Source organism: Hemicordylus capensis, chromosome 5 (genome assembly GCF_027244095.1).
Source record: "Hemicordylus capensis ecotype Gifberg chromosome 5, rHemCap1.1.pri, whole genome shotgun sequence".
In the NCBI taxonomy this organism is placed as follows: Eukaryota; Metazoa; Chordata; class Lepidosauria; order Squamata; family Cordylidae; genus Hemicordylus; species Hemicordylus capensis.
Genome location: NC_069661.1, coordinates 86,413,516 through 86,440,458, shown reverse-complemented (window position 1 = coordinate 86,440,458; position 26,943 = coordinate 86,413,516). Strand labels below are relative to the sequence as shown.

Genomic DNA, 26,943 nt, shown 5'->3' with positions numbered 1-26,943 from the left:
CGCTTCTCCCTCAGGGAAATGCCCTGTGTGCAGCTCCAGGAGTGGGGTTGCTTCCACTCCTCCTCCTTTCTCTTTCTCCCCTCAAAGCTTCAGCGAGGGAGGAAGTGGTGCAAAATCTGAAGCAGCTAAATCCAAACCATCCGAATTGCATTTTGGCACATCCCCTGGGCTCTTAGAGTAACATAGAAAGTCTTCCTATGCTTTCAGCATGTACTATCCTTGCTATTCCGGTCTTTTGATTCATCTACGAGTATCTGACTTCATCTTACTGAAACCCGGTTACCATAGGAATGCAGACACTGCAAATCCTGGCAGGTAGACAGGCTTTACATATGCAGATTAAGTTGGAATCTGACCAAGCTTAAAAAAGGAGACTTGACAGGTCCAATGTAACCTGAGCCCTTTGTGATTGCGTGAAATTATCTGATGTTCAGAACAGTAAATGGACCATTTAAGAGTCAATGAAAGTCTAACCATTGCTCTCTCTGTGATGAAGAAAAACTCAGCCTCAAGGAATCAGCTCAGACACAAAGAGCCATGGCTGAGTGGGGCTTTGAAACTGGTTCTAGTCCAGCTAAGACGCTCTGCTGGCTCTTACCTCTCAAATTTCACCTCTGCCATAAGTTCACTAGTATGGTCTCAGGAAAACTACTATCTTTCACACAGGTCCAGTAAACAATTCATCAGGGAGCTGCATCTAGGGTTGATGGGGGCTGCCACTGGTTCCTGGGCCTTAAAATAAAGAACACTGTGCTAGATGATCAGGTTTGGGGCTGAATGTATTAATGCTATATAGTTCATGTCTGGAGAGTGGCAATGTCTGGGAGGAGAGCTGGTCTTGTGGTAGCTAGCATGACTTGTCTCCTAAGCTAAGCAGGGTCCACCCTGGTTGCATATGAAAGGGAGACTAGAAGTGTGAGCACTGTAAGATATTCCCCTTCAGGGGATGGAGCCGCTCTGGGAAGAGCAGAAGGTTCCAAGTTCCCTCCCTGGCAGCAACTCCAAGATAGGGCTGAGAGAAATTCCTGCCTGTATCCTTGGAGAAGCCGCTGCCAGTCTGTGTAGACAATACTGAGCTAGATAGACCAATGGTCTGGCTCAGTATATGGCAGCTGCCTATGTTCCAATGTTCCTATGACTAGGGCATGTCTGGAGAATGGAAAAAAGGAAAGTCTCATTTTTCCTTTCCTTACTACTGAAAAATCCCTGTACAGCACAGGGAGGAGAGTAGCTTGTTAAGTCCATGGTACAGATTCCCCAACCTAGATATTGACTCAAGGCTCTTTGAGAAAGATAATTTCCACTCCCCTCCCCCACCACAACTTTCCTTAAAAACAAAAAACAACTGACATTCTGGCTAAAGAGCCCTGTACATTCCATTTGTCCTGCAAGCCCATAGAACTATTAAAAAATGTTCTTTTAATTTACAAGCTTACATACTTCTGTGTATTTAGGGAACCTTCTAATATACTTCCTCTCTCACCTAAAATAATTTTGTTTCGCATAAGCAGTTTGTTTCCTTTACTAAATGCCTATAGGTTTTTTAAAAAATCCAATATAGGAAATAAGCCTTTGCTTTTTGTATTCCTTCAGAAAATATTAAAAGAGGGAAGTGGAAGGGTAACAGAAATGGCCTGCTGAAAAATAAAGAAGTGAAGACAAAGAAGCAAAGAGATGAATGATTCATCAGTGGTCTTTATTCCAGAAGGAGCTCATCTTGGTCAGGTTACACATCAGTATGTTGAATCATCTCATAAAATGAATAGGCTTTTTTTTTTTTTTAAGGGGAATGTGCAGAACATTTCTAATTCAAAATGGGCTGTTTTGAGCTCGAAACAGGAAACCCTTTAAATAAATGGCCTGTTTTGAGCTCGGAGCAGAAGAACCATAATTCGATTTGAAATGTTTTGACGTTTCGAGTGCCATTTTGGATGCACGTTTCCCCCTTGCTGATTGGTTTTCTGGCACTGGCTTCCAATTGGTTTGTGATCACCTTGCTTCTTGGTTGGCATGTTATCATACAAATCAAGTCTCGTCATGGGCAACTGCGCCCCTATTGGCTGGAAGGAGGGAGGGGGAACAAAAAAGTAGGGAATTTCAAATTCAAAAAGTATTGAAAGGGACTGGGAGTCAGAGAGAGCCCTTATGCCTCTCTTGAAGAGGAAGCATCAGGACAGGAGGAAGGCAGGCTTAATTTTGTGATTTTCTTTTCTCAGCACTGAATATAATATGCTGTGCTATTGCTGCTATAACTATCTGGTTTTCCTGGATCTCAGATTGACAAAAACAGAACTTGGGTGCCTTCCTTCCTTGACTTGTGGTTTGTTTTGTTGGTGAGACAGTGTTGTTGCGAGAAATGGGCAGTGACAGCTCTGTGTTTGTGTGTGTGCAATATTTCTTGGTGATTGCTGTGATGAGCTGCATGTCTGGCCTTAATACTAACTTGTGCTTCACTCACTGCTCTGGTCTGCCCTGTAATCTTTATTGCACGGAGTCATCAAAGTGCAGCAGAAGTTGCTCTTCTTGAGCATATGACTATGCTTGCTGCTAAGGGTGCTGCTGTCTAAGCAGTGCTGTGGCAGCTGTTGCAATTCTAGGAAGTAAGGAGTCATTGTGTGTGTGAGAGCAACTTGTGCCAATGATGTTACTGCAACACAGGCACTGTGGCTGGCAATGGATTCTGGTCAGCGGTTCTTTTTTGGCCATTTTTGGATTGTGTTTGAAATGTGTGTTCAGTGCTGGGAGGGATAGATTCCCTTTTACTGTGTGCTTCTGCAGTGTTTTTCAAAGCAGGGTTGCAAAATGCATTGCACTCTAAGAGTGCAGCTTGTTACAGCCATAGGGAACAATGGGGAAACTCGAAACACCTCATTGTTTCCCATGGGTAGCTCCTAGGGACACTAAAATATGTTGTGTGGTAGGGCATGATGGGTACTACTTACCATCCAACCCACAGAAGAAATGGGCAAGTGGGCAATTTTAAACAATTTTTTCACCTTTTCCCCAAACCCCCATAGGATCCTATGGGGCAGGACTGTCAAACTGCCAGCCCATGGGCTGGATGTGGTCTGTGGAGCTCAGCAGTCCGCCCCCGAGAAGCTGCCACCATGATATTTCTCCCTTCCACAGTGGCAGTGGTGCTCCTAACCCCCGCCATGCATTCTTTACCCCCACCCCACCCTCATCACGCTTTTGTGCATTCTCCTGAGATAGGATGGGAAGTCCACATTCCACCTCTGCCTCCTCTGGCCTTGTATGTCCCACTCCTCAGTGCCCATTCCCTTTCCACCATGGCCACCGAGCTGAGGGGGCTCCCCTCGCCCTTACTGGACTGAGCAGCCCCGGAGACAGAGGATTGGGTGGCAGGGGCCAGGCAAGCGGGTGGGCACCTGGGAGGCGAGGGGACAGGCAAGATACTGGCTGTCAAGGAGAAGAATGTCTGGGAACTAGACCTTTCCTGATTGATTATCCCCTTCACAATGCTTAATGAAGACAGGGGGAATTGCTTGGCATCCTGGAATGGGGGTTGGTAGGGTGAAAAAAGGGAAGGAAGTCTACAGTGATCCATTTTGAGGATCAGTTGAGCTGGCTGGCTCAATTTCTCCTTTTTAAAAAACCAACCTTCCCCTGAGCATATTCTGAAAGGCAGTGAAAGGTAGTACATTCAGCTAATTTAAGTGGCAGGTTTGTCCATGGAAAATTTGGTAGCTGCAGGTCAAGTATGTTGTTCAGAATTCTTTTTTTTTTTAAAAAAACCAACCTTTCTCTAAGCATATTCTGGTGTAAAAGGAAGAGAGAGGGAGTAAGAGAGTGCGAGAAAGTGGAGAAGGAGGAAGACAGAAAGCATGAGGCAAGTGCACGAAGGCAGTGTGAGGCGGGTGCGGCCCCCTGGAGATCCACTGGGATCAAATCCAGCCCACCACACAATTTGAGTTTGATACCCATACTTATGGGAGTTTTGGGGAAAGGTTAACAATTTGTTAAAAATCACCTGCTTGCTTGTTTCTTTGGTGGGTTGGGTGATAGGTAGTACCCAACATGCCCTACCACCCAACCCACTTTGGTGTCCCTAGTTGCTGTTCATGGGGAATAATAGGGTGTTTCGAGTTTCCCTATTCTCTATGGCCAAAGCACTCAATGTTTCAAGTTTGTTCCATCAAAACAGCTGGTTGGACCGCAGGCTTGTAGCCAGTCTTACGGGGAGTTTTACGGGGAGTCACAAAAGTCAGGGGTGGTGGGTTATATGGTCTTTTTAAAACAATTTGCAGCCTGGGGCAAATTTTGGGGGTGTCAATTACAGCTCATTACACCCTGCAGTTATGACCCACTCAGGCCGGTTGTTTCGATGGAACATTTCGGCCACCTGCGTTTTGATCTTGAAACAGAACACAAAATCCATTTTGTGCACATCCCTAACAAAAACCCCAAGGGTAAGCGAGTGCTACCCACTTAGAAGATACCTGTATTTACCCGAAGAGAAGACAACTCTGAATTTAAAATGACCCCCTTAAAAAGCCGAGGTTAAATACAGGTTATACCTGCATTTACTCAAAAGAAACAGGACTTTGGATTTAAGACAACCTCCCCATTTCTAATATTAAAAAACTTGGAAAACCTAGTCTTGGATCCAGATAAATACAGTACACCTGCTTTGCATCGTCTCAACAATGGTTGAAATCAGTCTTTGGAAAGACAGATGGAACTTCTGTAGGCAAGAAAGAGTACTTACTAACTTAACAGCTGGCTTTAAAATGAGTTAGTAAACTCATGGGGTAGCAGACAGACTAATTAGGCACCACAAAACACCATGGAAATCTATGGGACAAGTTAGTAATGATAACATGTTCGATTCGTTTCAATGAGACCTAGTCATGACTAATTTAACCTTGATATTGCACCGGGGCAGATCTTCCATGAGGCAGGATGAGGCAGTTGCTGAAGGTGCAGGGAAGGGCACCGGGGGTGGTAAGTGCCAGGCACCTACCACCATGGGCATCAACCCACCACACACTGCTGCTGCCAGTCTTCCTTGCCTTAATGGTACACGCTGTTTGTTGCCCCCTCATTACTCTGCAGAGACACAGAGTATGGCCTGAGGACACGCAATGCAGCCACCTTGCTAAAGCTAAGCAGGTCTTGGTGTGGTCAGTGCCTGGCTGGGGCCAGAGCTCAGTGGTAGGGCATCTGCTATGCATGCAGGAGGTCCCAAGTTGAATCCCTGGCATCTCCAGCTAGAGCTGGGAAAGACTTCTGCCTGAATCCTTGGTGAAGCCGCTGCCAGTTAGTGTACAATAGAGCATGGTCTGACATGGTAGAAGACAGCTTTCTTAGCACACCTCTTCTTTCCTCCCTTATCAGTTAGGAATGTCCCTGACACTGCTGCCTGGCTTGGTGGACTAGTCTGAGCATGCTCATTATGCACTGCTGTCACTGCGATGGTAGCATAGTCTGACAATGCTAAGCACCCACCCACAGATGGGACGGGATCATCTTGTTCTTCATTTCAAGCAGCAATATGTCTTAAACTGCTGCCCATGATCAATAAGCTGCTATCAGCTTAGCTATCACCTAGCTTAGCTAGGTGAATGGAACCCCTGTGCTCAGAGAAAATTTAAGTGGCTCTTCTTATATTCTTAAAAACATTTTTTTTCAAATATTTTGTTAAATCTTTTGAAATATTTTGTTAAAACAAAATGACAGCTAAGATATATGTAAACTAAATGATGTGTAAGAATGCATAAGGAAAACCAACAATACTGCTATTTATACGTTTCTAATAATCATTAATCACATTGAATACCAGGCTAATGGTGGCAAAAAGCACAAAACATTTTCAGTATTTCTCACAGTCACAAAAAACTTGCTCTTTTTGACATAAAATAACCTGAATCCGCAATCCACTAGTGCCTGTGCTAGAAAGCCGAATTGCATGATTGATGTTGTTATGCATGAAGGTTTCCAGTTGTTTCTTGAGAAGGTATGTGTTTTCCTCTCCCAGACTGCCTAGGCGTGGTACTGCCAAGAACAAACATCTTACTTCTCCTAAAAGATCTGGGCAATATTCATACGTCCGCCATGCAGCCTCCAAGATCCGCCAACCTATTCAGTTATCCATTGTGGGGGGTGAAGGCTGGAAAAAGAAAAGAGGGGAGGAAAAGAGGAGGTAGTTGCAGTTTCAAGCCTCCGGTTTTCTTTGCTGAGGAACTGAAACCTCTATTTCCGCCTCGCCCCCCACGCCCTCCCCCCACCTTCCACACACAGCCAGCGTGCTGCTGCTGCTACGACTGCTGCTGGAGGGAAGTGAAAATGAAATCGACTTTTCTGAGAAATGATGAAAGCGGCTGAGCCTGCCAATGAAAGGCTGCGGCAAACTTCCGCACCTCTCTCTCTCTCATCCCAGCCCCCACCTCCCCCTCGCTCGCTTTCTGCACAAACAGGCCTGGAAGAGGTGGAGGAGGGAGGGGGGAATTTCCAACATTCAGCGCCTGGCGGTTTCCTCTCCTTGTTTTGCTTTCGATCTGGACTAATCTCCGCCAAAAGCAGAGGAGGGAGTAACTTTTAGTTTTGCTCCTGCGATTTATTCAGCTGCCTGTTTTCCTTTCCATTTTGCGTCTCTTGGCAACCGTGATAACCTTGAGGAATTACATAAATATCGCGAAACAAACTTATTGGCAAGGTAAAAAAAAAAAAAGCAATCCTTTTTAAAAAATACGCTATGGAGGTCTCTTGCTTTTGCATTTCCACAAATGCTTGACACGCTTGCTTCAGAAAATATGAATATTGATTGAAAGCAAAAATAAAAGGCCGACGCCGTTGCGGGTCATATGATTTTAGGCGCTGCTACTGGTAAGAGAAAGCAAGGCTTTTAATTTCACTTTTGGATTTGCAGAGGCAGGGAAGGGATCGGATGGAAGGACGCGTTTCTCTGTATCTCAAGCTGTGGGGGTTTGGAAACAGGCGATTTACTTAGGGGGTGCGGAATGATAAAAATAACAGCAATAGAAACAAAGGCGGGAAGTGATTATGTTCAACCCTCAGCTTTTATGTGACAGCAGTGAGAAAATAAGCTCGATTTGAGAGTGCGAATTAACTATCGGAATAACACAGCTAAGAAAGACCCACCAGGGGATCTGAAAAAAGGAACTTTATCTAACTCCATAGATGAGGTTACGACAGAAGCTAATAGAGTTGCTGAGCTGGACACTTGTTGTTTTCGATCCTGGCGGGATCCGTTTGCGATGCGGATGTTCTTTTTTTTTGCAGCTGAGCAGTCTTTCTGGGTGTGGAATCTATCTAGGTGAGCGAGTGGGAATATGTCCCCCGATTTTGAAAGATGCTATTAAGACCAGTGTGCGTGATACAGAAGGTAGGGGATTTCACCCCTGCGCCCCGGACTTTGAGCCCGTCAATGTGGCCAGATAAGGCCCAGCATGCTGAAACGTGTTGTGCCGACCGCCTCGGGCAGTTCCCCAGGCCCCGCTGCTCTGCATGCCTTGCCTTTCCGTTTGTGCTGAGCGGAGATCCGGATCGGGGCCGGGGGCTAGGCGAATTACGGGAACAAATATGCGTGCTTGGTACCGTGAAGCGTCATTTGCCGCCACTGCTGCTTTTACCTTTCCCCACAAAGGCCTTGAAGCTGCCATCTAAACCTAATCTGCCCCTCCCCAAGAGCCTGTACAAGGAGGAACAAGGCAACAACTTATTGGGGGCGGGGTTGTCTAGCTTTGGAGAAAAGGGAAGAAGATCGCCCCTTTTGCCTAACTAGCAGCTGGTGTCTAATTGGAATCGGGAGGTGCCACTACACAACACCCCCCCCCCCTTTTTTTTTACACCCTGAAAAGTAGGCTGTTACACAAGCGCGCTTCAGTCACTTCCTTTTCTCCTCCGTCTCGGCGAACCGGGTCAAACGTGACGTAGCTTCTGCGTTTGGCCAATGAGGAAGCGGCTCTACGGGAGTAGAACGCGCCACTGGATACTTTTGCTGTGGGAGGGTGGAAAATAGGGAATACATCTTGTTCTTGGAAGAAATAAGGCTGGAGGATTCCGGCCTTCTGTTTGTCTGGTAGAGCAAAGCATTCATTTGCTTAGGAGGCTTGCCTGCATAAGGTTCCAAGTGCCCTCCCTGGCATCTGTAGGTAGAGCTTGGAGAAGCGCTGCCAGTCTATGTAGACAATATTGAGCGAGATGGTAGAAGGCACCTTCCTATGTTCCTGTGAGAGTTTTCTGATGCTCCTTACATTCTTGAGTTTGTGCATGTTTACTCGAAAGTAAATCCCACTGAGTTCAGTGGAGTTTATTATCAAATAAATACGTGGGATTGTATCTGACTCTTGTAAAGGCCATGTTTTATTCCAGGGCATTATAGCTATACCGAATTCATTGGAGGTTCTTTATATTTCATGATACTCCAGGTGTATGAACATGGAGAATGTATACAGTATATATAAAAACAAAAACTATAACTAAAGACCAATCCAGAATAACTATATCCTGTTGTTTACATTTTTTCTGTCTCTAAAGCCAGTGTTGTTTTTAAAATGGAATTGTTATATTTAGCAGGCAGAAAGAAACCAGCCTTATTCATCCCCTGCTAAGTTGGCAAAGAGGCACCCTTTAATGTGGTGATTCTCTTTATTTAGCAGGGGGAGAGTAACTGGCCCTATCCACCCCCAGCACAGTACCTCCAGTTACTGTTGCTGGTGTCTATCTTATGTTTATTTTAGATTGTGAGCCCTTTGGGGATAGGGATCCATCTTATTTATTTATTATTTCTCTGTGTAAACCGCCCTGAGCCATTTTTGGAAGGGCAGTATAGAAATCAAATTAATAATAATAATAATCCCAGCAGTGTCCTTTCCTCCCATTGACTGTTATTGTGTTTATTTTTAGATTGTGAGAGCCCATCTTTTCTTTTGTGTCCGCTGCTTTGAGAGCTAAAAAGTGTGTTGGAAAATGATGTCCATAAAGATTCTTTTAAAAAATAATCTGAGAATGCCTAGTGGCATGGCACTTTACTTTTAGTTGCCAGCAGCATACTCTGAGACAGCAGTGTGCACACTTGTGCAGAACCCTACATGCATTGACTTCAGCACTCCACTCAGTCTGGATCTTGTTGAGCACTTACATTGATATGTTGAAAGTCGGTGTGCACTGAGTTCTGTGTGTCATTAGCCCTGCTCAGACATTATGTTGTACATGTACTCAGGTGTCCATACACATGTACTAGTACAGTGAGGGAAATAAATATTTGATCCCCTGCTGATTTTGTCTGTTTGCCCTCTGACACAGAAATGACCAGGCTATAATTGGAATGGTAGGTTTATTGTAGCTGTGAGAGACAGAATAACAACAAACAAACCCTCAAAAACCCAGTGCCCAAAAGTCAGCGATGGATTTGCATTGTAGTGAGGGAAATAAGTATTCGATCACTTCACAAAAATGTCTTAGTACTTGGTGGCAAAACCCTTGTTGGCAATCACAGAGGTCAGACGTTTCTTGTAGTTGGCCACCAGGTTTGCACACAACCCAGGAGGGATGTTGTCCCACTCCTCTTTGCAGATCCTCTCCAAGTCAGAAAGGTTTCGAGGCTGATGTTTGGCAACCCGAACCTTCAGCTCCCTCCATAGATTTTCTATGGGATTAAGGTCTGGAGACTGGCTGGGCCACTCCAGGACCTTCATGTGCTTCTTCTTGAGCCACTCCTTTGTTGTCTTGGCTGTGTGTTGGGTCATTGTCATGCTGGAATACCCATCCACGACCCATTCTCAATGCCCTGGCTGAGGGAAGGAGGTGCTCACCCAAGATCTGACGGTACATGGTCCCGTCCATCGTCCCTTCGATGCAGTGAAGGTGTCCTGTCCCCTTAGCAGAAAAACACCCCCAAAGCATAATGTGTCCACCTCCATGTTTGACGGTGGGGATGGTGTTCTTGGGCTCATAGGCAGCATTCCTCCTCCTCCACACACGGCGAGTTGAGTTGATGCCAAAGAGCTCGATTTTGGTCTCATCTGACCACAACACTTTTGCCCAGTTCTCCTCTGGATCATTCAGATGTGCATTGGCAAACTGCAGACGGGCCTGTACATGTGCTGCCTTGAGCAGGGGGACCTTGCGGGCACTGCAAGATTTCAGTCCTTCACGGTGTAGTGTGTTACCAATTGTTTTCTTGATGACTATGGTTCCAGCTGCCCTGAGATCATTGACAAGTCCCCCCCCGTGTAGTTCTGGGCTGCTTTGTCACCGTTCTCATGATCATTGCAACTCCACGAGGTGAGATCTTGCATGGAGCCCCAGACTGAGGGAGATTGACAGTTATTTTGTGTTTCTTCCATTTGCGAGTTATCGTGCCAACTGTAGTCACCTTCTTACCAAGCTGCTTGGCGATAGTCTTGTAGCCCAGTCCAGCCTTGTGCAGGTCTACAACCTTGTCCCTGACATCCTTCGACAGCTCTTTGGTCTTGGGCATGGTGGTGAGTTTGGAAGCTGAGTGATTGCTTGCTTCTATGGACAGGTGTCTTTTATACAGGTACTGTAACAAGCTGGGATTAGGAGCACTCCCTTACAGAGGGTGTTCCTCATCTCAGCTCGTTACCTGCATATAGTGAAAAGACACCTGGGAGCCTGAAATCTTGCTGGTTGATAGGGGATCGAATACTTATTTCCCTTACTACAATGCAAATCCATCGCTGACTTTTGGGCACTGCGCTTTTGAGGGTTTGTTTGTTGTTATTCTGTCTCTCACAGCTACAATAAACCTACCATTCCAATTATAGCCTGGTCATTTCTGTGTCAGAGGGCAAACGGACAAAATCAGCAGGGGATCAAATACTTATTTCCCTCACTGTATCTGTGTGAATGACTATGTGCATTAATTTTAAAAGTGAACCTAGGTAAAGGCTCCCTTAAATAGAAGGGAGATAGGAAGTGTCAATATGAAGTGTACTACGGTGTGCACATTTAACATAGTGTAAATAACTGTACATGGACACAGAATTGTGTGTGCACACTGTACACAGATTGTACATGTGTTGACCATAACATGTGAATAAGACTGACCTGTACATAACTGAAAAAAGATACATGAGAACCTGCCTTCTATTCAACAATTTTTCAATATATCTCAGTATTGTCTACTCTGACTGGCAGCAGTTCTCCAGGATTTCAGACATGAGTCATCCCCAGTGCTTTGTGAAGATGCCAGGAATTGAACCTGAGACATTCTGTATGCAAAGCAGAAACTGAGCTACAATCCCATCTCCTGCTTCAAAGTATATGTAGAAATCAGAAGCACCTGCCACAGCACAGGAAGTCCTGTGTATCTAGCACATCCCTCCATCATATGTAACTTGCATTTCCACTTTTCAGCCATTGTGACATTGAGTTACAAAAGAATTATAACAGTGATGCTAAGTTAGCTTGAGCATGCATGCTTCAGTTTGAAATACTGAGTCTTTGTAGTAGTGTTGTCTCCTTGGTTTGGGAAAGGTTGCTTTATTAAATATGAAGATTAGACAGTAAAGAAGAGCGCCAGTATAAGGAACGGTTTGGCTCAATTCCAAAGAAAAGTTAATCATGCTAAGTCCCGTTGAAATCAGTAGGATAGCTAACTTAAATCCCATTTATTACAATGGAATTTCAGTGTGACTATAGGTTCATTCATATGTTAAGGTTGTTCTCAAGAATAGCCCAGCCTGGGTTAGGCCCACCCACCTGGGTTAAGCCAAACCTTTCACCGAGGTTGGGGGCTCACTCTCAGCCCGAGCACACACAGAGACGGGGGCATCCCCCAATGCACCGCGCTCATCACACGATGCATTGTGGAATATGTGGAGGCCAGGATGCATCGTCTTGGCCTCTGAAGATCCACGCTATGTGCAGCAGCATGGATCATGTGGGAGTGTGATCTGAGCTTCCCACCAACATTGGGGACTTGGTGGGGGGAGATAAGTTTAGATTTGTTAGGCACTGGGATACATTTTGGGGCAAGCAAAGCCTGTACAAAAGAGACAGGCTCCACTTGAACCCAGATGGAAACAGACTCCTGTTGCTTAAAATCATAAAGGTCTCAGAGCAGCTTTTAAAATGACGCCTGAACCGGATACTGCCAACAGGAGCTGGGCAGTATCCTGTTCAGCAAATGCCATCCCCTAAAGTGTGACGTGTAAATGCCTCGGATAAAGCAGAAGGGGACAGAGTAGAACCAGATAAAGAGCAGACAGAAGGATGTGCTAGCTGGTCAAAGAGACCAAATGGCCATAAGAAAGACAGCAGATGAGGCAAGGCTACAACACCTGATTCTCTTATTCAGCATATAGGTGCTTATATGCCTATGCCAGAAGCCTCTGAGCCAAAATGGGTGAGCTGGAGTGCTTGGTTGCTAATGAAAACATAGATATGGTGGGCATTATGGAAACATGGTGGAACAGTGAGAACCAGTGGGAGACTGATATTCATGGATAGAAACTCTATAGAAAGGATCGAGGTGTGTGTGTGAATTGGGGGTGGCGTAGCACTGTATGTTAAAGAAGGATGCTGAGTTGCTATTCTAGAAAACGCTTCTGACATCAAAACTGCATGCATGTTTGTTCTGCTTTATTGGCACAACTGCTTTTAGGAGCACAGCCTGAGACACTAATTAACAAGTATGAGTCACTCTTCTAGTGTTCAACAAGAACAAACTGTGCTAAATGTATTGTTGATGTTCTTTATAGTACGGTAACCTACTGTCAGTATCAGCAATTGTTTTCAGTGTCTGCTGCTGTAGTACTGAATGCATTTTTTAAAAAATAAAATCTGTATGAGGGTTTCTTTTTCTGTTCAAAGGCAATTGTGCTGTTCTGCTGTGGGTGGGGAGGAAGTGTGGGGCTACCCTGGCATCATGAGTTTTATCTGTGAGCTCTGTGCAAAAAACCAAAAACCATAAAGGCTGGGATCAAATACCAAAGAGGTACTTTAAGCATGTCTGACTTTTGGGGCATACCTAATGAGATTCTTTTACTTGTTTTGTTTGAAAAGTAGACCTCTCAAACAAGAGCGAAAAACCTCTAAGGTGTTAGTCTTAATTACGGACACCCTTTAGTGTTTCTGGCATTTCCCCACAAGCTCATAGTCTCCTTCATTGTTAACGAAGGGTTAGTTTTACCCTAACATTGGCTAGTGGTGCTTGTGAGGACTTAATCTTCTTTACTAAGGAAATAACACCTGTGCATTGTTTCCTGGTTGGTAGAACAGAGATACAAGTAGGCGGTTCATTTTCACAGCAGAGCTTATGGTCTACAGAGTTCTTATTTCCACAGCTCAGTTTACTGTAGGCCAGTTTGGATGATACTCTGAACTGGCTGGTGCATATGTGTGGCATGAAGTTTGGAGTGCATGTCTCCCCCTGACCCCAGCCTGGTGTGAATAATTGAAGTTGATAACTCAGTTTATTCTACTCCCAATCTGCCACATTTTTAAAAATAAAAGTGTTACGAGCTTTTTGATTAAGGAGGGAATATTATGGAGAATGAACATAGGCAGACGGTAAAGGCTGAGAACTCTAAGCTTCCATATCCAGATATCTGGAAGTTATGCTCAGCTTCTCACAGTAACTAGAAACCTGCCCTTAAAACCAAAGGGGGTGGAAAGTTTCACCATGCTTATTTTTTTCTATGGAAAATGTTCAATTTCTAACATTGCATGACATCCAAACTAATATTGCAGACATGCAGCAGTACAAGTTCCAGACAAACACTGCACTGTCATTTGAGCAGAAGAAGGGGTGTTTTTGGTTGATCTTCCCTTCCCTCTGTTCATCAACACTTTAAGCCCATTGTTCAACAACAAAATAGGTCATTGAGGGTTGAAAGATGCTCAGGGACATATTTTGGTGATACAGAATCGGCTTCCGAGGGAAGGAAAGATTAGTGAAAATTACCCCTTCCACTGCTGAAGTGACAGTGCAGCAGTAGTCTGAAACTTGCATTGCTGCACGTGTGCAGCACTAGTCCAGATGTTCAGCATTGTTTCAAAAATTCATTAGTAACAATAAATGAATGCCAATGCAATGTTAAGCAAGTTCAGCCATTTCAAAGTTGTAATTAATATTTTTCAGTCGATTATTCAGTAGGAAGTATGCGAGAGGGTACATACATTGTATTGATTTGTTGAGTACTGCAATAAAAAAATTCTTCACATAGTGCTTTGAATTTGTTTCAGTATAACAGTTAAAGCATGTGAAATGTCTTTATTGATCTCCCCACCCCCATTAAATATTTCAGTTCAACTATATGGCTACTTGGAAAACTTCCTGCAAGTAAAGGAAAATTAATATGATAGAGGAAGGTTTTTTGTTTTTGTTTTTTTAAAAATTGTATAAATAAGTCAAATGATATGCCAAATCAGATCACAGTCTATTTAGGGCATTAGGAAAAGGGCAAAAACTTAAAGCAGATTTTATGCAAATGAAAAAAGGGAACTTTTTCTGAAGGAAACTCCAACATCTTCCAATTCAAAATTTTCTAGAAAACTCACACCTCTGCTTAAAAATAAAAGTAAAGAAAATCCAGAGATTGTCAGGATGCTGCATGTTTGTGTTAGTCTCCAAATTCTATGCATGGCTTCAGCTCCACAGAATATCCATACAGCATGTTGACTGTTGTAAGCAGAACACATGTGAGTAATAAACATGTCCCTAAGAGTATCAATCTGGGCCAGTGGCTTGGAATTATAGTTGGAATACTTGGGTTCCATTGCAGTTATGTGGAAGTTAAATGCCAACGATTTCATAGAAACGTCCGTGTGTGTGTGTGTATTTAAAGCAGGGTTAGGCAACCTTAGTCATCTTAAGTGGCACAGTGAGGAAATGCTTGACTAACAAGCAGAAAGTTGCCAGGTTCGAATCCCCGCTGGTACTATATCGGGCAGCAGCGATATAGGAAGATGCTGAAAGTCATCCTCTCATACTGCGCAGGAGGAGGCAGTGGTAAACCCCTCCTGTACTCTACCAAAGAAAAAAACAAGGCTCCGTGGTCACCAGGAGTCGACATTGACTCGACGGCACACTTGACCTTTAGGCAACCTTAAGCCACCTAATGGCACAGCGGGGAAATGACTTGAATAGCAAGCCAGAGGTTGCTGGTTTGAATCCACGCTGGTATGTTTCCCAGACTATGGGAAACACCTATATTGGGCAGCAGCAATATAAGAAGATGCTGAAAGGCATCATCTCATACTGGAGATGGCAATGGTTAACCCCTCCTGTATTCTACCAAAGACAAACCACAGGGCTCTGTGGTCGCCAGGAGTCGACACCGACTCGATGGCACACTTGACCTTTAGGCAACCTTGGCTCGCCAACTGTGGCTGCGAATGATGGGAGTTGTAGTACAACAATAGCTGGGGAGCCAAAGAAGTTGCCTAACTCTGGCTTAAGGTCACAACTTCAGCTAAGTCATTCCTTTTAGTCTCAGTTTCTCACCCATTAGGCAAGTTTTGTCAGTAGCCTGTCTCATAAGGTTGCACTGACATTTCATGTAATAAAAATGGCAAGGTATTCTCTATTCTTACAGTATGTGATTCATGCTAATGGGGTTGGGGCTTATGTTCTCATCAAAGGGCAATACTTCTTTAAAAATAAAAAAGCCTCCCAATCACACACGCCTTATCTTACCAAGATTAGTTACTACAGTCTTTGTTGTCTGAACATCCCCTAACAGTCCTGCAGAAATGAGCCAGTCTGTGTATATAAAAATCCCCACAGGTAGAACACAAGGCAACAATAAGATGATTATAAAAGTCATAAATGTGGAATATGTAGCCGCTTAATCATGGGGAAGTCTAATGTACCTTGTCAAACAAAATCCCCCGTGGCAGCTGCAAACTGCCATTTCAAACTATATATGGTGTGCAAGGTTAAGCTTTAAAGGCTGGTTTGTAAAGCCGAGTACTGGACTTTTGCTCTTCTCCTAGCTGCCCATCATATATATGATAGTGGCATTGGAAAATTAAATTTTCATTGGAAACACAAAACATTCACCTGTCTGCAATAATAAGCCAATGCAGTTCTATTAAAGTTAATGGGATGGGGTCAAAGGCTGTGGTTAGCAACTTGAAGTTGAGGCTATTCACATGTGCATGCAAAACTGGGCTAAGGGAGCCCAGCCTGGTTTTGCACACATGTGTGAACTGCCAAGATGGGACTCGATTGCGGCAGCACCACGGCAGCAAACCCGCTTGTGGAGCCTTCCTCTAAAATGCGGTTAGGGAGAGTGAGTGCTCTCCTAAGCTTGTTATTTTGATTGTCTGTCAGCAGCTGTGGCTGCCAGACTTCAGCGCCTTTGGGGAGGGGAGGTGGACAGTGCATAGTGCACTGTGCAGTCACACGGTGCATTATTGGAGCTCCAGGTGGGTGGGCAGGGCTGCACGTCCCGTCACCTCGGCCCTTGGAGCTTCTGGCAGCAGCCAGTGCTCATCTGGGCAGGCGATCTGCCTGCCCAGGAAAGATGGCATGATCATCTGCGGGGAGGTAAGCTCTTCAGGGCTTCCTCCCCGCAAACCCTGCAGCCTTTTCTCACTGCTTGTGAGAAAAGGCTCTTTACCTAGCACTTTATAAAGCTATCCCTTAATAATTTTTGTGTTCCGATTGAATGAGTTGCTGAACTAAGGAAGTGTCTTGGTGAATTGGTGCTATCATTCAAAGAGCCTCAGGTTTGTGCATTCCTTCTACCCTCCGTGCATCAGGCAAAGATGAAGGAAATAGCCATGTACAAGGGAAAGAGGGAATATGTGAGTCCAATGCTCCTTGAAGGCTCATTAACTTAGCACCAAACTATGATTTGATACAGGGCTCAACAAATCCCAGGTGCCAGCTTGCCATGGTGCTGGAAATCTGAGCCAGATAATCGACAGATGATGGTGCCAGAGCCAAATAATTTATTTGATTTGATTTATTTTTTTACACTTATATCCCGCTCTTCCTCCGAGGAGCTCAGAAGTTATTTTTATACATGGTTATTTTTATCCTCACAACAACCCTGTGAGGTAGGTTAGGCTGAGAGCTACATGACTGGCCCAGAGTCACCCAGTGAGTTTCATGGCTGAATGGGGATTCAGACTCGGGTCCAGCACTCTAACCACTATGCTGTGCTGGCTCTCCATGCTGGAGGTGGCAAGCAAGGCGAAGGTAGGTTGCTCCCTCTTGCTGCTTGTGTCTGTCTGTTGCTTAACAGCCTGGATGCAGTTTCTTTAGCCCTGTATGTGTTCACGTATACACATGTGGAGATGGGTTGTGTGCGTATGTTCCTCACATACTTCCCACCAGCACTTCAGTTAAGACAGTGGGCTTGCTCAGTGACTGTGCGCTCTCTCTCTCGCTCTCTCTCTGCCACACACTTGCCAACCATCTCATGTGGGAATGGGAGGTAGATTTTGTATCCTGCAACTGCAGCAGCATGCCTGAGAGGACGGAGTAGATGGAGAAGAAGACAGGAACAGTGTCCTCTCTTTTTCCCCCCTTCATCTGTGTGTGGGATGAGTTTTGTTCTGGGCGGCAGTATCAAGGCAGTGGGCGCGCACATGCATTCAGAGTGGGGCCTTCCCAATTCAACCTGAGCGGGATCTAAAATGTACGGAGCGGACATCAAAAAACTTGTGAGCGTGCACACATTTGCAAGCCTTAGAGGAAACACTGGATAGGAAGGAGCAATGGCAAGCGAGCTGGGGGAAACTGCTATGGATCTGTTTTTAAAAACCCTTCTACTTGAAAAAAAGAAAAAATGGCAGATGAAGCAGCTGCTAAGGTTGCCTCTCTCTCCTTTAAACTGAATTATATCCTATATAGCAGGGTTTCTCAACGTGTGGGTCCCCAGATGTAATTGGACTTCAACTCCCATAATTCCCACCAAAGGCCACTGGGGCTGGGGATTATGGGAGTTGGAGTCCAATAACATCTGGGGACCCCCATGTTGAGAAACCCTGCTATATAGGAAAGTGAGGTAGTCAAGGAGGTTGATATTCAGATTTCTCCCCTGTCCTACCATCCATCTCTCAGCACCCTGAAGTTGCGGGGCTCCGAGGGAACAAATGCACTGTCATTGTAGCACTTGCGTTTTCTCAGATCGCACGCACACACACAAAATGCCTGCCAGCCTATACCCTGAGTTCATTTCAGGATCTCTGCTGATGTTTCATCTGGTTATCTAATTCTGAGTGTCTCTCTCCCCACTACCCCACTGCCTCAGCCTGGATTTTCCCTCAAAGTAAACAAAATATAGGTGAATTTGAACCAAGTGGGATGCTCACAAACATGCACAGAGTGGTGGGAACTCACTGTGGAGCAACTTGAAAGGGGAAGGAGCTGAAAGAAGAACTGTAGTATAAGGATCTAAAGTTGATGCCTAGATTTGTGAGGAGCCTGGAATGGGTCATCAAACAATCATCTTTATTATGGTAACAGACCAGCATAAAATGCAGGGGGTGATTACACAGTACAAAGTATAATGTTTAATGTTATGTTAAAAGGCCTAAGGAAACATTAAAAAGCATAAAAGGGCATAAAATAACATAAAAAGCATACAAGAATTAAAGGTTTAAAAGGCATAAAAAGAGATAAAAGGCACAAAAAGGTATAATTACATAAAAGCCTAAGTGATAAATACAGCAAGACTATATAACTATATATAAACAGTGCAAAGTTATTGTGTAAAAAAATGGGAGGAGCATAAGTCTTTCAGATGGTGGGCTGTGTTGGATGAATGGATTATAGCACGCAAGAGCCAGCAGGAGGTCAAACTAGGGCTGCTTGGACCCACCGCTTACCAGTGTCCGACGGATTTTGGACACTGCCGCACAGAACCTGGCAACTCTAGGTAATAGCAGGCTTAAAGTCAGAAAGCAGCACAGAGACGCAGATATGGCTCGAACGTCCTCAGTACTTGCATAGCAATGGATGGATAAAGGAAGAGCAAATGTCTCTGTTATACAAACAATGAAGTAGGACATGCCAAGTTGTTTCACTCTGCCTGGAGCCACAGGGGCATTGTTGCTCTGCGAGTGGGATCTTTCTGAAATGGCCTTCTAGCACAGCTGAAGGGAGAGCATGACAATATGCCAAGGTGAATGCCTTCTTGTGTTTTGGGACTTCCAATTGAATAAGATATGATGCCACGGAGGGTAAATATGTAAGACTTCCCTTGATGAAAAATTTTTGGACCCTGCTTAAATCGGTTTGGCGTGCTTTATCCATTATATGCTGATGATAGAAGCTTTGGCTTGATCATAGCCCATATTAAAAAGAATCAAGGGGAAAAGGCCCAAGGACATTATTTTTGTCTCAGTTGACCGTTTCCATTTAGATTGGTAATTGTCACATAAGGTTAAGGGAGCAAGACCAATGGGATGAAAGGATAGTCTGAGCCCATAGATGAGAAGGGCCACCCACACCCTGACCTCCACTTTGATCAAGCCTCTCTCCAAGCGCAGAGTGGTGTTAGAGACACAACTTGGAACTTGAAGGACTGCCTGCAGAAATTTTGATTGCACGCATTCCAGTGGGGTGAAACTGTGGAAGGGACCCAATTATGCACCATAAAGAAGCTGGGCTAGTGGTTTGGCAATAAACAGGTCAAGGGGCGCAGGTACATAATCCCCTCCTCTTGTATGCAGGAATTTGATGGTGGTGGCGGAGCTCCTCTGGGCAGTTTGAACCACATATTCCCTGTGTGCTGTCCTAGAGCTGCCAGAATGAAAAAGGACCTGCAAATATTTAAGGCATGGTACCTGCTCAATCAGTGATGACAATGGGTACAGCAACCAGAAATGATAATGAAGACATTGAAGTGGTGGATAGCTTCTTCCTTTTAGGATTGACCATCAACAGTAAAGATCCAGCAGTCAAGAAATACGCCGCAGACTAGCACTTGGTAGGGTTGCAATGAAGGCCTTGGAAAGAATATTTCGATGCCGTGACATATCTATACCTACAAGGATTAGAATCGTTCGGACAACTGTTTTTCCTGTGACACTCTATAGATGTGAAAGCTGGACTTTGCAGAAGCAAGAAAGAAAAAGCATTGATGCTTTTGAACTTTGGTGCTGGAGAATACTTTTGAGGATACCATGGACAGCCAGGAAAACAAACAAATGGATCATAGAACAAATCAATCCAGAACTTTCACTCAAGACACAAATGACCAGGCTCAAACTATCATGCTTCGGACACATTATGTGAAGATCCAGCTCCCTTGAGAAGTCCATAATGCTGGGGAAAGTTGAAGGAAAGAGAAGAGGATGACCAGCAGCAAGGTGGATGGACTCGATTATGACAGCAATGAATGCACCACTGAGAGACCTTGAAGGCCAAGTTGAAGACCGATAATCCTGGAGAGAATCTATCTATGTGGTCTCTAAGAGTCAATACCGACTTGACGGCACTCACTCACTCAATCAATCACCTGCTCAATCGTATGTCCATCTAGCTCCCAAGAGTGAATTTTGGGCTGTTTGGAAAAGACCACTATTTTTAAAAAAGTAGTTAATTCCCAGGAGGTCTCTGTGTTAGGGCCCTAGGAATAGGACATAACAGAGACTTTAGGACAGTGGCTATGGCCACAGTAAGAATAGCTGGAAGAGCTGTAGAAAACTGATTGGAAACTGGGATGGGCCAAAGAATTATGGTGTATCACACTGGCTGATATTTTATAGGGATATGGTAGACTACTGGGGTCACACAAAACTATGAATGAATGAAAACTATGAACTAATGAAATGAATGGACTAGTGGATAGGGTGGCGGGAGACAAAGTTAACTCTGTTTAAATTAGAATTTGAAATCCTGAAGAAAAATGAATCTAAGTCGTATCTTTTTGGGCTAGCTTCTTGATTTAAAGAAATAAAAAAAATCCAGAGATCTAAATAATTTGTTGAAGCCTGGTTTGACATTATATCTTAACCAAACCAGTGACTTGCAGAATTGGGCATAAGGTCTTAGTGCTGGCACAAGCAGCTTATTTATACCCTTACACCAGTACTGGGATTCAATCCCAACCTAAATACCAGTGTGGCAGCAAGGACATTAAATAGGCTCTTCATGGGTTTGCGAGGAAGAGACATTCTCACGACCAGCCACAGAAGGGTAGGAGCAGGAAAACCCCGGTAGAGAGGCTCATGTGGAGCCCCAGGACCCACTCCTACTCTGCTGCTCCAAAGCCCGGCTACCTTGTTAGTTTACCTTGGCTTTTACCAAGTTAAAGGGGCAAAAACCCATCTTACCTCACAGCTCCAATCATGTGCATGATTGGGGTTGTTTGCAGCAGATCCTGGCAGCCTGGCTCGCTTCCAGAAATAGAATACTGCTTATAGAGCGGCCAGGAACGTGGGAGCTGCTGCATTGGGCATCCTCTCTGCTGCCCACACAATGCATCATGAGTTACTGGAGGACTTCCTCCTCCAGATCTCTCTGAAGAGGTCTTCATTGCACCGATCATGTGGGCATGCAGCACAGCGGAGTGCAGGCAAATCCTTAGTCATGTGCAGGAAGTGCAAATCCTTAGTCATGTGCAGGTATAGTCCTGCCTTCCCCCCCAGCCCTCCCTAGCCCCAGGGATTTTGGTTGTATGAATGACTTTTGTGGCTGACAAAATTATTCAAACTAGTCCCATTGAAATTAAAAGGACAAATTAGGCACTGATTTTTCTTATCACATCAGCCAGTGACATGGTCTTTTGCAACCCATTGGTTTAAATGGCAGCTCATTAGCAGGCCTTAAACATGGATAAATGGGTGTGTCCTAAAAGTCTGACACCACACGCAGGTCAAAGGATGTGGTAGTGCATGGGTAGGCAACCTAGGCTCTCCAGATGTTGAACAACAACTCCCATCATTCCCAGCCACAATTATTGTGACTGGGGATGATAGAAATTGTAATTCAACAACAGCTGGAGAGCCAGGGTTGTCTGCCCCCCGTGCTACGGAGTGGTCTGGATACGTCTCTATGTTTTTAATGGAGTGCTGGCATCAATATTAAGATAACACACTGTAGCTTGAGTGTACACATTTAAATCCCAAGCAGTTGTGCAGGTAAATCTTCCTGCCATGCCCTAGTAGCATTACTCCAGAATTTATTTAACATCACACTTTTTGTTACATGATTGTTACATAGCAGTTGATGCATTGGATTCTATATACTTGTTTGCTACTGCAGTAAGATGCAGGAGTTGCTTGTTTGTCTGTTGACATCCATTGTTGATTATGGTAGTGACATAGATGCAGTAGAAAGTTTTTCCTTTGTCTGCAGTATTGGCAACTGTCACATCTAGAGACAAGTGACTTGTGGGCTTTCCAAAATATTTGTTTTTGGATCTTTGTGAAGAGGTTTTGCTGGTGCCCATATTTGGGGCAGGGTGGATAAAAATCAATGATTTTTTTTTTAAAAATCAAAAAAATCGGATTTTTTTTATTTAAATCGGATTTTTTAAAATAAAATGCTTTTTGAGGAAAATATATTACCATCTAAAGGTTATTCCATCATGAAATAAAGATTAGTTTTTTAATTATGTAGAATAAGGCTGCAGGGTGGATTTGATTTAAATCAAACTGATTTAATCACTATTTAAATCACTAGTCAGTAAGGCTTGATTTAAATCATAGTTTTCTACATAAAGACTAATTCTTGCTGGTATAACTTTAATATGCAAGTAGATGAAGATTTTTAGAATAACAACTTTTCATATTAGTTTTTTTATCCCCAGTTTAATAGGTTAATCATTCATATTTGGACAACTTTTCTGTTGTACTTAGGAAGGAGAAAAATAATCATTACCTTAATAATAACAATTTAAATAGATTTATTCAACTGAAACAATAACATTACAGCATATGTTATTTGCTTAAACAAACATCCATGTTTGTTAACTAATTTGGCTAAACAAAATATATATATTTTAAGAAACTTAGACTGTCAGCCCAGCCTACACATGAAAAACTTAAATACTGTCCTCTGTAGCTCACTCGTCATCTTCATCTTCTTCTTTGTTCATAATCTGGAAAAGAAAAACAAGCTTTCCTGCTTTATCGGGTCCCAAACGATTTCTCAATTTAGAATGAATGAGTCCAAAGGAAGAGAATATTCTTTCAACGCCTGCAGAAGAAGCTACTGCTGTTAAAAGTGAAATCATTACTTGAACAGTCTCTAAATCCAAGTGCTTAAGTGACTTCCACCAGTTCACTGGTGTGACTTTCTTTAAAATATCTTCAGCAAACATATATTTCTTGAATGGTTCCCCCTTAGCTTTGAAGTGTATTATAGTTGGCATTACAGATGGATGATTGCTGGATACCCATGTCATAGCTAACTCCTCTTCCTCAGCACTTAAGTTTTGACCCTGGTACTGGATATTGACAATATTTGCCAAAAAATGAGCTGGAGACAGTACAGATGGGTTTCAGGATGCTCAGCATATGTTCAACATTTCTCTTAAGCCCAATGTTGAGGATTTTGGCCGTGACAGTGCCATCTATTTTATCTCGATTTTATTCACAAACTGTCATCAGAATAGGCCAGTTCTTGATATACTGCTCAAAACAGTCCACCACAGAGTTCCATCTAACATCTTGTGGGAGCGTTAGCTTGGTTCCACCCATCCTTTTCAGAGCTGCTGCAGCAAAGTGATTGTTATGGAAGTATTTAGCAATTTCAGCAACATTAGTCTTTATTTCTGGAACACTTAAGTCTTTGGCTAAGAGGTGCAGCAAATGAGCACTGCAACCATATGTTATTAGCTTTGTATTCCCTTCCTGCTCTTCTAAATTTCTTCTCATCTTGGATACATTTGCAGCATTGTCTGTGACCAAACTGCGTACTAGACATTTGAATTTTTGTTCACATGTTATTATAGCTTTTACTGCCACTTCTTGTAAGTATTCTGCTGTGTGTGCATTTCCTGACGTATCAGTTGTTTGTGCAAGGAAGACTTTCCCTTCTTCTGTTGTTATACAAGCACATACAATAGGATCATTGTGGACATTACTCCACCCATCAATACTTAGGTTAACAATTCTACCCTCCAGAGCTGTTGCACATTGCTCCATTTCTCTGTCATACACTTTATCCAGCAGTTTCCCTGCAACATCTGCTCTGCTGGGTGGACTGTATCCTGGTCTCAGTGACTGAACCATATTAATGAAATGTGGGTTCTCAGTCAGACGGAAAGAAGAGTTCGTTGCATAAACAAACTGGGCAATTTTTTCATCAATTAACTCTTTTTCTAATCTGCTAGTTTTTATCACAAACTTATCTATGGTGGTTCCAGGAGGGAAGGATTTTTTCTTTCTTTTAGGTGATAGTGATATGTGGCTGTGGGTGTCTGATGATGATGCTAATAAAGCACTATCCTGGATGGATAACTCTGAAACTGTAGAACAGGAGGATGGTGATCTTGAAGGTGGATAGTTTCCAGAATCCATGAATTCCCCTAAACAAAAAAGTCAATGCTGTTATTTTATTGTTTATACAATTTCTGCTTATTGTACACAGCACTGCCCCAAAAGGAATATTTGCTTTTCTTCATAACTGTACCAAATGACAGTAACATGCAGTAATAATAAGAAATATAATTTTGCTCAAACATGACAGTTCAAGGCAGTCTTTAGAAATATTATATGATTCAATAAAAATGTTTACCAACCTGAAGATCCTGCCTGTTCAAATGTGTTTCTTTGGTCATCTTCATCACAGCACTTCTCATGATGTTGCCTCATTCGGGCCACCAGGCCTTGCATTTCTTTGCTGCAGTGTACCTCTTTGCTCAGTTAGCAGGGGATTATCCAAGAAACAAATTAATCCAAAACTCTTGGGTACTTTCCTGGATTGTGCATTGGGCTAAACACATTATTCTGTGTGTAAGAACCCCAATTTATACAGTTTGTGAACTTGCATTTAAATTTCTGAGCATCTTAACATTAAGAAAAAATTCTTAACATTAAGAAAATATCCTAATTCTGTAACAATTGAAATAACTCCATTATTAGAGCAACAATGTTAGCTTAATACATTTGCACTGGTGTGTATGGTTGAGTATTTCCTTCTATATACCTCTCTAATTAGAGTAATAAAAAGGAAGCCATTTCCACTAACTTTTTCTGTGTTTTGAACTGACTTCTGTCTTTGCCATAACCAAGTAACTAATTTCACATCATCTTTCATTAAGGGGTTTTTCTTTTTCTTTTTTGCAATTCAAAATAAGTGTATATTTTCATTGTTTTTCTGTGATTCTAGATAACTCATTCAGTCAGAGTGTTCACCTTTTGAAATTCAACATAAAAGCAAGACAGGAGAAACAGAAATAAGCAAGTACGAACAAATATAGGAAATATTCAGAATCAAAACTTCTCCACCTGGGAAAATTCCAGATCCTTAAAGATGAACAGCAGCAGGGGGAGGAGGGCAATTTCCATCCCAAAGGATATCTTGGTTTTGATTTCCACTTCTCTGTCTTCGTGTTTTGGAAATGGGAATGTCTATAAACCAAAACCATAGCTATGGTGCTGACAATTTGCCATTTTCAGAATTGGTGGAGATGTTAGCTAGAACAACCCACACTTGGATAACAAAACAAACTTTTTAATCAAATATTATCACATACTTCTAGTGCATTGTGCAAATAGTGGTTGCTTTTGATTACTGAGAAAGAACAGTTTTACATAAACAAAGCCAGATATGAATAGCAGTACATTTCTATCATGGAAGCTCATACATGGATCACCTGAAATTTTGCTCTCAAATTAGTTCCACAGGTTAACCTCACTGAAACATACTGCGTACTCCTTTTTTTTTTTTTTTTAAGGTTTCAATTCAGGAATACAGATCTAAATGAAATTTATCTTTATATACTGGGGCAGTGTTCTTTCAAGAACTCATTTAGCCCTGGTCTTCCACTACTATGTATTTTAAAAGAGGAAATTGTAGTTGAAACATATGTACACTTCTCCTAATTGATGTGTGAGTAATTTTGGTACACCTGAGTACAAAGTATTTTGTAATAAGCAGCCACCAGAGAAGAGCCCAAATATGATAAACAATACCAACCAGCTTTTTGTATGATTTATTCAGTTTTCCCCTATGAAGATGAATTTCTGTGAATATTGTACTGACTTGAACAGCATTTTTTCTCCTGAGGAGAATAGCTCAGTGTATTTATATCCTGCCACACAGCCCAAATAGGCAGCTTAAGATCACAATATTAAGACAACCACAGCCCAAATGAGCAGCTCATAGAGATTACGGTATTAAGACCACCACTAAAAGCAATAGTAAAAGAATAATAATGTCACAGTTAAATCAGTACTTATTTTCTTTATCAACTGTTTTGTGAGTCTGACTGGTTTGAAATAAAAACATATTACCCAAGTTTTGAAAGGAAAGGATAGAACTGGCCTGGCAAACTTTCCTAAGGAAGGACTTCCAAAGAGAAGGTACTGCTGTGGATAAATTTCTGTTCCAGTCAGCCTAACTTCAGACTAAGAGGGGATTGGAATCAGACCCACCCTGAAGATTTTGGTGCAGTGGGAGACTAGTGAGGGAGGGTAAATGGGCCCAGGACATTTTGAGCTTTAGAGGTTAGAACCTGCACTTTGAATTGCACCAGGAAATTAATTGGAGGCCATGCCAGTTGTTTTAGCATGTAGTATTCTGTCAACTTGTGCCTGTAATTAAATGGACAACTGCATTTTGAACTAATTTAAAATTTCCAGACAGTTTTCAAAGGCAACTCCGTGTAGATAATGGTAATAGTCCAGCCTAAGGTGTATCAGTGGCCAAACATCATTTTCTCAGGGTGACCATAACTGGTGCACTAGCCTAAGCTGGTAGAAATTACTTTTGACCACAAGTACCACCTAGGAGTCCAAGAGCAATGCTGGGTGCTCATCCTAGGTAAACTGCATGTCTAGATTAGACTTAAGGAGGCATAG

General features: G+C 43.0%; 1 protein-coding gene and 1 long non-coding RNA gene across 4 annotated transcripts in view; one reads left to right on the top strand and one right to left on the bottom strand.

Moving 5' to 3' along the window:
• Window positions 1-5,757: 5,757 nt before the first annotated feature.
• LOC128328344 (uncharacterized) lies at window positions 5,758-6,372 on the bottom strand. The gene is made up of 2 exons (XR_008309154.1): window positions 6,249-6,372; window positions 5,758-6,130 (listed from the first exon to the last, which is right to left on the bottom strand). It is a non-coding gene; the product is annotated as an uncharacterized LOC128328344 (long non-coding RNA).
• Window positions 6,373-6,536: 164 nt separating this feature from the next.
• Window positions 6,537-26,943, top strand: part of IRF2 (interferon regulatory factor 2) — a 60,984-nt gene continuing 40,577 nt past the window's right edge. The window contains exon 1 of one of the 3 annotated variants that reach the window (XM_053258238.1): window positions 6,537-6,676. Coding sequence is in view for 2 of the 3 variants with exons in the window: in XM_053258236.1 (XP_053114211.1) it covers window positions 7,162-7,297 (136 nt within the window). In the remaining variant the exon portion in view is untranslated. Of the gene's footprint in view, window positions 6,677-6,712; window positions 6,847-7,121; window positions 7,298-26,943 lie in introns of those variants that run through there. The other 2 variants (XM_053258237.1, XM_053258236.1) reach the window with 2 other exon arrangements.